The sequence below is a fragment of the Papilio xuthus genome, unplaced genomic scaffold, assembly GCF_000836235.2.
Source record: "Papilio xuthus unplaced genomic scaffold, Pxut_1.1 DF827461.1, whole genome shotgun sequence".
In the NCBI taxonomy this organism is placed as follows: domain Eukaryota; kingdom Metazoa; phylum Arthropoda; class Insecta; order Lepidoptera; family Papilionidae; genus Papilio; species Papilio xuthus.
Window position 1 is genome coordinate 1,030,246 of NW_013531188.1, and position 17,316 is coordinate 1,047,561.

General features: G+C 32.3%; 1 protein-coding gene across 1 annotated transcript in view; it reads left to right on the top strand.

The window, feature by feature from the left end:
* nAChRalpha1 (nicotinic acetylcholine receptor alpha1) overlaps positions 1-17,316 on the top strand; it is a 162,554-nt gene that overhangs the window by 98,171 nt on the left and 47,067 nt on the right. The window contains exon 2 of the mRNA XM_013314525.1: positions 15,248-15,451. Coding sequence (XP_013169979.1) covers positions 15,266-15,451 — 186 coding nt within the window. The 5' untranslated portion in view covers positions 15,248-15,265. The remainder of the gene's footprint in view (positions 1-15,247; positions 15,452-17,316) is intronic.

Below are 17,316 nucleotides of genomic sequence, written 5' to 3' on the forward strand. Positions count from 1 at the left end.
AACGATTAAAATGGATTTTCAAAATATATTCAGAGTACCGAGTATCGTCGGGTTTAAATTTCAACAGGCTTTATTCAACTGTGGGATAACTTTCTCGCCGAATTATGCATTTCGTTAACGCATTCACATATTCCGCTGTAAAATTATTTCAATTGTTTTCAGCTATCGCGGGATAGAGTGGTATAACTTTAATACGACTTAAACATTCAACAATTTGATTTATATTTAATCCTTACTAATATTATAAATGTGAATGTTTGGATGCATGTTTGTTTGAAGGTATCTCCAAAACGGCTCAATGGATCTCGCTGAAATTTTACATAGATGTAGAACATAGCTTGGAAAAACACATCGGCTGTTATGCAAGTTTTTTTAATCTTGCACAAACGGAGACGTTGGCGATAGCTAGTATGTTAATAAACCATGACAAGATGTAATTACGTAATTAAAACTTTAAGCTCAATGTAGCTTAAAATCATTATACCATCTTTATTTATTTCATCGCTTTCAATGAAAAAAAAAATGTTTCATTAAAAAAAATCGTTAAACGTCGTCAATCGGTGCTTGAAGAATACCAGTATTGTCAAATTCAATTGAAAATAAATTATATTTACAAATTTCAGTGATTGACAATGTTATTTTGGAATATATCCGTTTTTAAATTGTTTATATAAACAAGTATGTCGTTAATAAGTCTGTGATTCCAGCGTCATTAAGAGTTAAAATTGTTTAGAAATGATAATTTGACCATAGACTTACATTACGTCTCTTACATTAATTATGATAGAATTACCAGTTATATAGAATGCTGTGTTATTAAACGATTTCTGTTCTTAATCTACATTTTATGTCTTCTAAAGCATCGGTCGTTTTAACATAAACCAAAAAAAAGTTATAACTTTTGAAATAAGACGTAAATCCGGCAATTCTTCCTTTCTCCGGCTTTATTACTGTCTATAAACTTGTTGCTGAGAAAAAGATAAATGATAAGCCTCGAAGGCTGAATGAGTTTGTTCATTACAGCGGTTGGCAATCGTAAGTATAAATGTTAGAATTAAATCGTCTTAGAGCGGGTACATCGCGGGCTTTCATAAGCGAGAAACTGGGCCAAAGTCATCAAAGGCGTTGCGAAATTTAACTTAAAATATTTTACATTTTCATCTTTTATTCATTAACCTTCTTAGCGATCCACCTGCGTTAGTATATAACATAACAAATATATATAATTTCTCTCGCCTGTACTGAAAGTCCTAAATATACATGGCCTCCTTTCAGAAACTTTTTAATTTTTGAATTATTCAAAAATTACTTTATATACTTATATACCATTTTCCTGAGAAGAAATTCAAAGATATGTGTGAAGTCAACCAACCCGCACTTGGCCAGCGAGGTTGACTATGGCCAAATCATCCCTAACTTAGGGTAGGCTCCGAGCCCCTCGGTGGGGACGTATACTGAGCTGATGATGATGATACCATTTTCCACACCGTTACAACGATTTTATTCCTAACTGTTCAAACATCAATATTTTCCATATACAATGTAATACATCTTACTAGTATTATAAATGCCAAAGTTAAAATGGTTGGATGTTTGTTAGAAGATATCTTCTGAACGGATCAACGGAACTTAGTCTGGAAGAAGACATAGGTTACTAAGTAATTTTTGTTTAACCCTGCGCAGACGGAGTCGCAGGCAACAGCTAGAATATATTTTAACGTAATCAAATCAGCATCACAGCTTCCAAGACGTCAATGTCATTCGTCAGGAAATTAAGTTTAAATTTCACCATCATCAAGTCAGTTTTTAATTGAAAAAGTTTTGGCACATTCGGAATTTTCTCCTGTGACATATTGAATTAACGCCCTCCCTGACATTCCAATTGAGAGATTGTCACATAACGTAAGGACTGATCATATTATGCTGGAAAGTTTGCAGACTTTTAATTAAATTTGTAAACGAAAATATTTGTGAAGTATTTCATACTAAAGAATTTAATTTAGTATAATGATTTGAATTCCATAATCGAATATGTTATTTAACTTTTTAATTACTGCGTCTGTAAAAAAATAATAAATTTATGGAATCATATAACATACTAGTATTCGGTACTGATTTTAGGCGATGATAATAAGATAATGTAAATATTTTATTTACTATAATCCGCAATTGCAGATGCATAGTCCACCTATAATCGCCAGATTAGGGGACGCACCAATAGAGAATATTTCCCCTTACTATCCATCACCTCCTCCACTAAATCCATCCCTTTACCATCTCTTCCCCAACTTCCGCCACCACTTACATAAGACGAAACACGGAATTGCTGTTATCATTATTTAGTAGGATCAAAAATTTTCAAACTCTCTAAAATATTATAAAGATACGTATCAAAGTTTTATAAATCTGATTTATTATTTCAAAATGAACTGAAGGCAAATGAACATTGATTTGTTTTATTATAATCTTATCATAATCTAATTAGTTTACTCGTTTTTATGTTTCTCCTACAATGTAAGATTTAATACGAAAATTTTATGTTTTTTGGCTCTTAATATTATTTTGCATTTAAATTCATACTTGTTTATTAATTAAAAGTTTAATATTTATGAAAGCGTTAAGCTGAAAATGTGCAATCTTAATTTAACGATTTTATAATATTACTGCAATAAATCTAAGGAAAACGGTTTAATTTGCATAATAAAAAGAATTAACCGCTCAAAATCTGAGTCTGGTAATACTCAGTTTTGTGTGAAGATATTTTTTTCGATTGTGAATCCTATAATTATCTTGCTTTTTATTTTTTTAATAAGTATGAAAATTTAATTGTGTCTTAGAAAATATATCCAGAACGATTTAACTGATCTCGGTATATTTCGGTATGAACTATGTAGAACATAGTTAAGAAGGCTACTTTATTTTTTTTCTCGCGATTTCTATATAATGATGTGATGTTTTTCTAAATGCAGTATTAAAGTATAGTATTCAAAAGTAACAGCCGTATCTATTAAGATAGAATAAGTTTAAAATTAAATACATCTCTTGAAGTTTGTAGACAAAAAAAAACTTTATTGGAACTAAGTCATATCGGTGTAGAATACTGGCCAGAAAGAAATTATTTCTTGCTTTACACAACTATTGTAATCTATTTTTCATTGTATAGCAGAATAACAATCCGACTATTTAAAAAAGGACCTGAAAGTGTCGAGTGTACAAGAATCTTGGCGTTGATCCAGATATCTGTGTAAATAACCAACATAAAAAAATAAATACGAATTTCTGTCGTTATTTCTTTGTCTTATTTGTAGCATCCAGATATGCTGTAGTTAGTAGTGTAGTCTAGACGTTCAAAAGAAAAATGTAAATTAATTTTGCTAAATATATGCGTCGGTGGCTCAATGTTCAAGCACTTGACTTGCAATCTGTAGGTCCTGGGTTCGAATCCCGCCATGTACCAATGTGTTTTTCGATTTCCATATGTACATTTATCCGACGTCCTTACGGTGAAGAAAAACATCGTGATGCAACCTGGACATATCTGAGAAGAAATTCAAAGATATGTGTGAAGTCAACCAACCCGCACTTGGCCAGCGTGGTTGACTATGGCCTAATCACCCTTAACTTGTAGGACATAGCCAGGAAGAACACATAGGTTACTAATTAAGTTTTATTTAATCCCGCGCAGACTGAGTCACGGGCGACAGTTTGTACTAAATAAAACTAAGGCATCACTCTGTAAACTGACTATACAGGATGTTGTCACTTTTGAAACATAAATTGTAACATATTTCTGTTTCGTGAAAATTGAAAGACTGCTATTCTAGTTTTACGTCATGGAATATTTATGAGATGCAATATCGCCTGAACCGCGCTCCTCTTTCGTATATATCAAAAGTTTTAATAAAACTTTGCGATATTTTAACTGTGAATAGAGCTTTTTAAAAGCTAAAGCAACCCTTGCAATGTTGTCGTCTATCAACTAAATTATTTTAAAATGTGGACTTTATGTTAAGAAGTATTAGGTTTACCATTAACCTACAAAGTGCCTTTAGTGGTTGTATTCATTATATCAGTTTTAAAATCAAGGTTTAGACTTTTGTACCCTAAATAAAAATAATAATACTCACGTAAGGAGGCTCAGACGTACTTCAAACTAGTATGTGCCTATACCAGACTTGCAGAAATAGCGAAGCGAACGCTAGGCATAGGCATCTGCAACTACAAATGCGTTTTAATCGATGGAGTAGGAGACGAACAGATAGAGGATATTTTCCGTTCCTATGCGTCCCTTACACTTCCCCCTTTCATCATTTCCGTTTAATAAAAGAATGGGAAAATGTGTAGGGAACATGGACAAACTGTAAATTTTGACTGTTTTATAAATAAATTATTTGGAAATACTAAAACAAACCTCATGCATGTAACTTTTCCTAGTGATGTACAAGCCACGCGTAAGCAAAGAATTAATTTAGTAACAAACTTTCTCGCATACTGATTAATTAAACAAACTTTAATTAAAGACCGACCATAATTCAGAGCGATGCGACCGCTATGATACGGCAACTGGACACTTTGTTCGCCTTTTGATCATTAATAAATCTCCTTTTTTGACGTCAAGGCAACGGGAAACTTTGTGTTTTCGATAAATTAATACAGTTAAAAACATTGCAAACGAGTTGTTTGGCAAGAACCACGTTTATTATACTTTTTAAATTAAATAAAATTACGCTACAGTTTAAGTAAGTTTAAAACGATGCCAAGATTTAAGCATTGATTTGAATTTTATTCAGCAAGTATTTATGGATGGTCTTATACGACCAGTTTTGTTTGTTGTCTCGTTATTTGGAAGCCTATTTTATTATAATTGAATAAAATCTCTATATAGCTAAGTGGGTTATTATATTTTAAAAGTTTTGCGCGATTTAAAACATACGGAAAAAGTGTTATACTGTTACTAACTGTAAGTTTCCGAGTCTGAAATCTCCGTTTAAAACATGTCGTCATCTCTATGTTACCAAAGATAACAGGGATTTGTTTAACAGATATTCGGTCTCAGAAACTAATAGTTACAAATAATATTATAAGTGCAAAATTATACTTAACCCTTTTTCCCCGTATCATAAAGAGTGTAATTTTACGAGTTAGGTTTACGATAGGAAATATCATGATGGCATTTCAGCTAAAAAATAATTTCAATGTATAGGAAAACCATAATTCCAGTTAGCAAATGATCTGGAATATCGCCTTCGAGGCTGAAAACTGAACAAACGCTGGATTGCTTCAGTAATTCAGTTTTTATCGAGTGATAAAAATGAATTACTAAAGTATATAAGTTACTCATAATGTCCTAATAATTTTATGTTCTACAACTAAGCAATTACTACGTATACCTATGATTAGACTTGCTGTTTGCCGCAACTCCGTCCGCGTGGAAATAAAAAAAAATAGTAGCTTACATGTTTTCCAGACTATCTTCTATAAACATGACAAGCTTCATCAAGATCCGTTAAGCTGTTCTGGAGATACCTTCTAACAAACATCCATATTAATAACCTTCGCATTTATAATATTAGTAAGATATCTCTAAAACGTATTAAGTTTCGTTATACAATACAAATGTATTTCGTATTTGGGTAACATTATTGATTATTGAATTATTACGATTGGCAAGATAATTATTTTTGGTCTAAATAACGAAATTAAATATGAAAATTAATGAACAAAACTTTTATGCCCTTAAGGTGGTGCTAATATTTTAAGCGTTATTAAAACATTCGTTTAATGATGATTTCTCATAGTATATCTAAACTAAGGAACTACTGAATCACTCTGAATCTATTATTTATAAAAAAAAACTAGCTGTCGCCCGCGACTCCGTCCGCGCGGGATTAAATATAGATTTTAGCCGATTCTCAGACCTACTCAATATGCTCACAAAATTTCATGAGAATCGGTCAAGCCGTTTCGGAGGAGTATGGGAACGAAAATTGTGACACGAGAATTTTATATATAAGATAGACAAGCAAAAGTTTCAATATTTAAAATATGTAATTCACGCTGTCACGTAGCAACCCTATTTCCATAACATCGATTTTCAAGTTTCTTCGTCGCTGTTCGATGTTTCCCGGTGGGTAGATGTTACCCAATTTTGTGGGTAAATTTTCCCGCACATCCCTAGCGGGCCGTCGTGTCTTAGATTTAGAACCCCCGCATCTGCGAACTCGGCATAAATTTGAGTACATATACAAGGTTTTTGCTTCATTAAAATAAAAAAAATTGTTCCTGTAAAGATTTTAACGAATTCGAAAGTTTCTTAAATTAAAAAAAAAATATTGTGCATTTTGGTACAATCACCTATTTATTGTATTTACTAGCTGTCGCTCTCGACTCCGTCTGCGCGGCATAAAAAAAATAGTTAGGAGCTTAAGTATTCTTCCAAACTATGTTCTACAACTATGGCAAATTTAGCGAAATCTATCCGTTTTGGAGATATCTTCTCACAAACATCCATCCATCCATCCAAACATTCGCATTTATAATATTAGTAAGATTAGTTTTATTTATCATCAAGAAGTTTTACCACAAACTTCGACCCATAAATAAATACTACAAAACAAAATAAATACAGCGTGTTAAAAAACGAATGATCAGTCGTTCGACCGTATTCAGTCATTCATACGACTTCGCTCACTCATTCACCCGGTCAGGTAATGGCCAACCTTTGTACACGCTGGCTTAGGGGCTATATTTAAAAGGCTGCTTTTAAAAGCCGTTGGATTTTCACTGGCCGCTTAGAAGTGAGAGAACGCATTTTGCTTTTTAAATAATGAGTAAAAATAACTTTAAAAGCTTTTTTCATACTGCATTAAGCATCTAGTTTTGTATGCTACGATAGAACCAACTCATTTGATATTTTTTTTTAAATTACATTTGCTAAGTAACTTATATTTAAAGTTTTAGAGATCTTAATAAAAACCGTATTAAAATGATGCAGTTCTGAGAACTCTTGAACAAATTTAAGTGTATTAAATCTTACCAATATTATAAATGCGAATGTTTAGATGGCTGGATAGATGTTTTTCTAAAGATGTCTCCAAAACGGCTGAATAGATCTGGATGAAATTATGCCTACATATAGAACGTAGTCCGGAAGAATATATATTTTTTATTCTGCATGGACAGAGTCGCGGGCAACAGATAGTGTTTTATATAACCGCCAAAAAAACAACTAAGTAAAATTTTGCTCAAATACGAGGAAGGGGACTTAATAATTGTTAAATCTTTTTCATCTTATATAAAGAACTTAGCTTAGCTTACCTTAGCCTCACTTTCTGTCTTTCCGTTAAGTAATACCAAAATGATTTTAAGTTTGTATATTTTCATACTAAATACGAAATATAGTCAAAACAAGTTTTATCATCTTCAACAAATTATCAAAACATACGATGTGTCCCAAACAATATGTTGTTCAAAGTTTGCAAGTTTGCAAACTTCGAGACTCTAGTTTCTTAGAGAAGTGAGTAAACTTTATACATTCATTCGCGATTTTGCAACATATGAATAAATATTTGAGTTTGTTAAGATTAAATTCAAGAAATATATTTTATTAGAAACTTTTTTTTTTATGTAATAAAATAGACAAACTGCAGCTCTTAGTTATTGAATGTTACTTAACCAGTTCCTTTGTGTAATTACTCTCTCTTACCCAAACAATCTTAGTTACTGACTATGTAAGTAAGTATATCATTTATCTTATGTTTCTGAGACCAAATAACAATAGTTTTAAAAGGGGATTTTGGTCTCAGAAACCCACAGTTAGTATCTAATTAGACCAGACTTCTATCACTATTAAGGATAGATGCTTAAATGAGACTTTTACCTTAATAGAAGTAAAATCAAATAGCTGATAACTCTGACCTATTCCTACTAATAAGATATATTTTAAAACGTTTGATAGCTCCCTATTAAAAAAAGATTTGCTTTTTAAATTCGTATTTAATAGATAATAAAACTGTAATGAAACTATCAAATATAACACTAGATTTGTACAGTCTTGTCCCTTGTATTTTTAAATACTTTCATCCCTTTTAAATTTCTTTGAAAAATCAGTGTAATACCACGGTTATTAAAAATAAGTAGTTCAAGTCGACGGGGATTATTAAATTTAATCCGAAATGACATTTAATTAAAATCAGTAGCTCCGAGGCTTGATAAATAGCCCTCCGCGTCACACACAGGCTACGTTTGCATTAGCTCGTATGTTTTTAGTTAGCTTTCAACGACTAATGGCTTTATTCTAGTTATAATAGCGCTATTTCTGCTCTCCTGGTAGTTACTATTTTGAATTTGTGTTTGCAGTGACTTTTAGCTACATTTTAGAATAGATATTCATTCTTCTACATTTGATTACATTTTACTCTGGCGAGGAAGATACGGATTCCGTGAAAAAATTAAGAAGCGAAAACGAAAAAAGTAAAAGGGCTAGGACAAAATTCATTCGCTCTGAAGCGATTCCATAACGACCTTCTAAATTGTATAGAACACTAACTTTCGATAAGTCACGTGATTGTCGTGCTTCAGTTCCATACATTAGATATTCGTTATGGAATCGCTTCCGAGCGAATGAATGAGTCTAGCCTCTCTGGAAGGACAAAAACTCGGTGCGTCCGACTACACATAGAGTGTAATAGCGACTTGAAGATCATAACATTTTATTATACTTATATATCTAATATGCCTTCACTTAAATAGAGAATATTACTTTAGATTTAAAAATTAAAATGTCATTTTGAATTTTTAATAAGCAAAAGAATTTTATATACAAAATATCGAGATACAAATCTAGCTCTACCGTATACTAAAACCGTATTCCAAATGATAAATTTTGCCAAGTTCAGTCGGATCTTTGCGACTACGAATTACAAGATTTTCTTACCCGAGAGTAACAAATCTCTCTCATCCAATGGAAACGCGTCATAGCCTCAGTAGTATTAGTTAAATTTATGACTAAGGAATGAAACGGGCGATGTTCAAGCTAGCAAATAGTTCGTAAGCGAATTCTATGTAGCTTTAGTTTGATTAGAAGATACCATCAGGATTGTGTCTTGATTTATCCGATTGTATTGCTAATTTTCTACGATATTTGGTAATCGACATTGATTTAGGATTGAGTTGGGCGATTTTCGCTACTTTCAAATACGCTACTTTCAAAAACTGGACTTTTCAAGTATTCAGGATACTTGAAAAGTCCAGTTTGTAAAAAATATTGAAATATAATTTTTCAAAGTTTATAGTTACGTTCATAGTTTTACTTAACTTAAAAATGTCAATGCTATATTATCATTACTTGACTATCGCCCGCGTAGAATTTAAAAAAAAACTTAATTACTAGCCTATGTGTTCTTCCAGACTATGTTCTACATCTAGGCCAAATTTCTTTTAGATCCGTTGAGCCGTTGTGGAGATACCTTCAAAAACATCCATCCATCTAAACTTTCGCGTTTATAATATTAGTAAGATTGACCATGTAATAAACACATTAAGAATATCTTTCATAAACTAAAACAAACGAAATCTACATATTCTGATATTAAATCTTATGTTACCTGTAGCAGTTGCATAGTTGTATTTGGATTTCCTAAATAATATATCAAATGTGTCTCTAAAGCAAGCTCCCGCAGATAAGTTTCAGCTAGTTGCATAAACTTCGTACTCGACTATTTTAACAAAGATTTATACAACCGTTGTCTGACGTGTTTATACGCTATTGTAATAGTCGCTAGATTACAGTTTTATAGTTCTCATTTCAGATTAGTAACTTTGTACAGATTAAAAGTCTTATACTTAAACATAGTCAAAAGTAACATTTAAAAAGTTAACCTTAACTAATGTATCTTACTAATATTATAAATGCGAATGTTTAGATGGATGTTTATTTGATCTCCAGAACGGCTGAACAGATCTCGATGAAATTTGGCATAGATAAAAAACACAGACTAAAAGAACAAGGCTACTAATTTTTTTGACATTCGAAAATGTTAAATATATAATATATGCTTATAAAGTAATACAAGCATTTTATTTTATAATTTATTATAAAAACTAACATATTCAGTAAATTAACTTGAAGCTTTCAAGTAAGTTAAAACGCAGTACTGTTTAAGTTATTCATTTTAAATGGACATATTTATATTTAAAAAAAAACTATTACTTATGGGTGAAAAACAAAAAAAAAATGGATATAGTTCGAACATGTTATTAAAGGGTTAAACGGTCTCCTAAACCCTTGACATTTGACACTTAACCCTTTGTCTGAGATAGGATCGTATAGGAAATAATGAGGTGTTGTGGGTCTAAGTTGGTGCCAATCCTGATTTTATCCGACCCGAATATTCAATAGATTTTGTAATTGAACTTGTTATCAGTTTATAACAATACATTTAAATGTCTTTGAACGCTTTTTATAAAGAGAATAAATATAATTTTTATGTCTTGGAAAGTCCCTATGTAAATATTAAATAACATGAAAGTGAATTAAAAAAAACTTGAGGTTTCTAAGATAAAATTTAACTGTAATTTTCAATCGTATGACTAACCGTGAGTTTCTGAGAGGAAAATCTCTTTATACCATCGTTATCCATGACATTATCTTTGATAATACAGAGATTACAATATGATAAATTTAATTTACCAAAAAAGAGAACATAAATGTAGCTTTGCATTAAAAAAGGCTTAAAGTGTATATCGTATAATATAAAAACGTTAAGACTCTATTTTTAAACACATGTTATCATAAAGCACTGAAATATAAATCAAGAGACCGGAACCTCAACAAACATCGGATCATTTAAAGGAACTGTGAACTGGGGGCGATGGAGCAGCGGAAATCAAATGACGCAATCCTCGCGCCGGACATCTGGCGATGACGCCATTCCCTCGCTTCCGTTTGTCGACTGAACGAATGAAGCTTCGAATAGAATCACTCAAATGACTTCACGTATTGAACTATCAAAAATTCACTTATGGAATTCAATTCGTTGTATGAATGATGAAACTTTACTTTAGGAAATATATACAAAAATTATCCAAAAAATATTATTTATTACACAAATATCTCGAAAATTACAAAACCAATTTTGAACTACGAACTGAACTTGAACTTAGGTACAAATAGGTCGCTGAGTTTGCGATGCTCTGAGATTGCTTTTTGTAGCTTTAATAAAAGTATATATATATAAAGAAATATTTCCTTTTTATCGGCCAGGATATACAGGAGAGTGCTAGATTACTAACCAAACAATTAAATTTAGCCTTTAAAATGTATTAACATAGTATAATCATGTTAGAGACGAGAGAAAATTATGATGCGGGTATTTGATACTGAGGAAATTTTAATTTCATATATGAGATTACCGTAAGGGTTTAGATTACGTACCTCGTTGTTAACTTATGAGGGTTCCCTTATCTTAGTATTGTGATATCACACGTTATACTGAACAAGGAATTTCGCCTGATATTTGAGAAGTTAATTAACTGTTATAATAGTAATTTGTGATTAAAATCAGACGTAGTATAGCTTCATGAGTACATTAACGGTAAGCAAAGCTTAACTACTGCGCTAGTTGATAGAATCAAGGTATACGAGATGTAATTCGCTTTAGTTGCAAGTTTAAATAACTTAATATTTAATTATCATACCGTTAAAATTAATAAATGACATCACATTTTAATGTGTGAATTGTTTTGGTATATTAAACTGAGTTATAACTAATAATTCAAGCTATCCTACTACAAGTTGGTGCGGTGCGTAGTGCGGGAGCGTCGGTGGCTCAGAGGTTAAGTACTTGACTTGTAATCTACTGATTCTTAGTTTGAATCCCGCTTTATACAATGTGTTTATAGAATTTTGATTTACATATATTTACACTTATCCAAACTTCTTACGATGAAAGAAAACATCGTAATACAACCTGCACATATATGAGAATATATTCAAAGATATGTGTCAAGCCAACCAACCCGCACTGCGCCAGCGTGGACTATGGCCTAGTCACTACTAACTAGCACCTCAGTAGGGAGGTATAGCTGGTGATTTTAATGATGAAAGTACTAGTAGTAAGAACTGTTTTGTAGTTCAGATGCACATAAAAAACTGAACTTAAATATTATCTCTACCTAGTATAACTAATCCCCGCTTTACCTACTTATATTCACAGCTCACGTAAGCGCTTTTAAGTTATCTCCCTTCTAGATCGTTCGGTGGCATCCTTAAATACATTATTAACTATAATGGGTCAGTGTTCGGTGATTAACGATGTACCCTATGACTAAAAACTGGTAACCGGAGTGTTTTGACGTCGATTTAAATGCCCATAGAGACTTTTCATTTTGATTTAGTCGTTAAGGTTAAGGGACTTTACCCAGAGCAGTTGTGTGCGTAATTAGAAATGATGTACTGATAAAATTTACCTTAATATTTATTAAGTTTATGTTATAATTTGTATTTGGAACAAAACTGTATAGTTGGGCTAATTTAATTGGTCACGTTTGACATTCAAAATCCAACAACGTAATCTTGTAACGGCAGGCATGTTGCTTATTTTTTTGAATTTAGAACTTAACGATAGCTTTTTTTTAATCGATTACGGATTCATTGTAAAGATGAACCCTTTTTCTTTTTAAACATATATTTGCGTTATTTTTATTCGAGTGGCATACGTTTAAACTCCGTATCGATTCGTTCACTTTAATCGATGTTGTAAGGTGACATTATTATGGAGTTTAAAATTATAGACGTCAAATGTGTGTGTAACTGAACTGCCGGTATATTGTAGAGCCGTAATACCAAGATCGTGCTAAATGGAAATCCATGTTCTCTGCCTACTCTTCTGGCCTACGGGAGTGAGTTATGTTGTTGTTATATTTAGTGTATTAATGTCATATAGATGTAGAGTTCATTTGTTTTGTTAAGAAATAATAATTAGCACGATAATTTAAGTCAACGCTATCTTTGAAACATTTCAACCGTGAAATACTCTTGTGCACTTAACGCAGACCACAAACCAAATAGAATTAGGATTTACTTCGTCTCGTAAAAATAAATCAAGAGACTTTAAAATCAAGATCCCGAGTAATGTCTCTTTCTATTACCTTTAAAGCACTGCCTTTATAGGAATACAATCCATAAAACCTAGTGCTTTGAGGCTAAATTCGCCTGTTGCTTTCAACCGTTCCAATTTAGTTAAGTCCCACAAGAATTCATTGATAGCAAACAGGCATCTATTGTAAAGTATATAGAGTTTAAAATAGCATGCATCGTAGACACAAAAGTGATATCTCTTAAATGATAGATGTTCTCTTTTATTTGTACGTTTTCCCTTTAAAAGATTTGCGTTTGCTTGTATCGCGCCCCATACACACAACATTAAATCGTCGACGCGAGTCTTTTCAGTGATTAAGATATATCAACTGTATAGATTTCCTACGACTTGGATTATCGCAGCGACTTTTGCGACTAGACAAATAGGTAGCGAGCGACTGGCTTTGGCGACGAAACAACAAAATGTCCGCAACACGAAACTCTATGACAATGTATTGTGTAAGTCGCTTAGTGACAAAAATCGCTAGGTTAAGATTACTTACGTTACTTTGTGTAACGTGTACTTAGCTTTAAGAATTTACGAAAAAAAAACAATTTTTTATTTCATTTTCCTCGTGCGCGTTCCCTTTGACAACTGAGACGTCAACGTTTTGACAAATTGTATCTAATACTTTTGACATTAAGTATATTTCCGTCACGTGTGATATTACCTGTGAATGAACAATATTTTTGTATTTACGTGTGATATATCATACATGATATTAAATATTTAGTCGAGGATACCTTTTAATACTCAGTGTGATTTGATATTGTTGAGCAAGTGGAATGAAAGGCGGTTTGGCAAAATGATAATTGTAATGCAAATTGTTAAAAATACATAAATAGTTTGGCATGCATGTCGTCGGGCGGAATCGCGTGGTGCAACTGGTAGATGCAGAGTGTAGGGCGCGCGGGGCGGCGGGTGGGGTCTGTAAAGGAGCCCCGCACTGCTGCCCCGCCGTCGGTGCAGTAGTACCAAACGGATATCAATATTTCAGCAAAAATATCATCCAAACATATTGGTGTGATTTTTATTTCTTAAGATGAACTTATAAACAACTAGCAGTTGCCCGCGAATTCTTCTGCGCGTTAAAAAAAAACTAGTTTAAAATATAGCCTTTATTAGCTAAAATTAGGGTACGAATGGTTAAAAACTTTTCCAAATCGATTCAATAGTTTCAAACAATCAAATCTTTATTGATTAGATTATCAGCACAGACCAAAAAATCGTATATTTAAAAGTGCCACAAACATGCCAATTTCGAATTGGAAAAAATAAACATCGAATACATAAGATTTTTGTTACCGAGTTTTGTTTGTTTATATTTTTTAACATTCTGCATCTCAATCTTTCCACGGTTATTGTTTTCTAATTGAGCCTTTACTTAGTTATAAACTCGAACTCCGCCCATTATCCCGGATAAGGAAGAAATGTTCGGCGTTATCCTGCGTTAACTCAATTGAATAATCACAATAAATTTGGATTACATTTTAAAAGTTACGACTGAAAGTGTTCTTTAGTAACGACTTTTGTACTATATCAAATTACATCGGATAAATTTATTTATTCCAATCACTATATTGTGCCAGATTTAATTATATATTATGATATAATGTAACAAAATTCACTTTTAGTAATTTCAATATTTTAGGGAAATCTAAGGTAAAATTAAAAACTAGATATGTTTACGCAAACTATTAATGTAATGTAGTCTACAATATAAACATTTACTTCCTAAAAAAAATATTTTTATATATTATATATTTTGTTTAATTTGATTTGTATTTACTTTATATAAGTTAGTTTAGAGTCCCAGTCGCACGCGACTTTGTCCGCGCGGAATTATAAAAAATAAAGTATTTAGTAGCCTACGTGTTCTTCAGGCTATGTTCTACATTTTTGCCAAATTTAAGTGAGATCCATTGCACCTATCTAGAGATATCTCATCCATCTCCATTATCAATCTAAACATTCGCATTTATTATATTAGTAAGAAGTTAGATTAATTAAAGAAAGCAGACTTTATTAAACAAGTCTAGTAATTCACGTCTACTTAAGTCTGATATTCTTTTGTTTCGATGCTCAATTGTCTTCTTTTTTGTTAACAGGGGTGGTGTTAGCCTAAGATGGTGTTGGCGCTTGTGGTCGGAGTCCTGTGCGTGTGGGGCCGCTTGAGCGACGCGAACCCTGAAGCTAAGCGGCTGTACGACGACTTGCTGTCCAACTACAACCGGCTCATCCGCCCCGTTGGTAACAACTCAGATCGCCTTACTGTCAAGATGGGACTGCGACTCAGTCAACTTATAGACGTTGTGAGTACATCTTTCATTAATTTAATCGTTATCATTATTTTTATCGTCATTATTTCTAGTGACTTTCACATGTTAATTAAAGTTGTCGAAAGTAGATTTATGTAGGGCGTTTTCTTGTAGTTTGTACCATTTTTTAGTTTTGTTACTACAAAGGAAATAAATAAAACTTTACGTAATATCTTCAAATTAAAAGGTTGTTGTATGAAGGAAAAATTTATAGCAGATTTACATATCAAATACTTGTATGTAAGCTGTATTGTGTTTATTGAGAATAATTATTTCTATTGAGAAGGAAACAAATTAATTTGGGCAAATCCTCATTTCGGAAGTAAATTTAATGGACAAACTACAGTAAATATTTTTATAACCTTATAAAACTTAACCCTCCGTTACGATAGACAGTGTCCCGTTTAATGTTGTTTGTAAATTTCAATAAAACAAATTTACGTTTTAAACAGTGCAAAGTCCGAGCGAAATGGATTATCCTAACAACCTTTAAATCCCTTCATTAAAATGGATTACCTCTCTATCACCTCTGATTCGTTCGGCTCGGTTGTTAAAACTTTGTCTCTCGTTTCAGAAACTCAACATCAAACAACTTACAATTACATTTCATACAACAAATTGTTTGATATCTATTAAATAGAAAGCACTATACCTTGTTGTTACTCATCATTTTTTTTTTAACGTGGGGAAATGTCTTACGCATACCATCCTTGAGGGCCTGGACTTGGTCAAGTAAATTTCTCCACAACGGTCTACTTTTGACTTTTTTCATCCGTGTCATCATTGGAAACGTTACTTGTGAAATAAATTTACCAACATTAGAATAATCCCAATTATCTTCCATTTTTATAATAACTTAAAGGAATATCCATCAAAGTATAATCAAAGGAATTCTAATGAATACAGAGAAAAACACATCTCTATTAAAAATAACATATCAGTGAGTTGTAATTTTTTTTTCTTTGCAACAAATCATTATGTTGTTACCTGCTCATAGCTAGGTATATGCCTGTCAAATGTTATGTCAATTTAGTTTATATTATTATATCAATAGATGGCGGAACATATTGTTAGATCGCGGTATCAATTTATTTGGTATATTTATCGACTTGCCGATCACATTTCAATAAAGTTGACTCGCACCAAGATATAACCAGTGTTTCATTGTGACTACTCGATATATCTCCAGTGAGAGGGAGACTTTTTGAGAATGCATTACGTGGTCCTTCGAGCCGGATTTTGGACTAGTGTACTGTAGTCCGACGGTGGAAAATTTCAACTTTCAAGTTATTTACATACAAGGAAGAGTATGTTAGGACTTGGACAAACTAGATGGCGCTACCAGGACACCGCTTAAGCTTTCCCCAAAGCTTTCCACAGTATGCGATCCTCAACCTTCCACATTCAAATATTAAATAATATCTCAGAATTTTATACAATCGACAAAAATAATAAACATACCAAAGGATTTTCGTTTCGTAACGTCTTATTCTATTTTATATGCGTACACAGCTTATTCTTTATACGTACTTACAAAACACGATGAAATTATTCATATTGGAAGATATTTTCCTAGACTGGATTTCTAGAAATAAATTATGAATGTATTTCTTTATAGCCTAAATACATTTCTACTATTAAGCATTTTATCATGTTAAGGTTTAAATTTTACATGTTCTCTACTATCTCAAATCTCTCACAATTCCTCTAATAATGTGTACAAACTAGGTATTCTAAATTTAATCGTATTATTCTAATCATCATCATCAGCTCCCTATACGTCCGCACTGAGGGGTCCAAGCCTACCCTAAGTCACAGGTGACTAGGCCATAGTCAACCACGCTGTCGCAGTGCGGGTT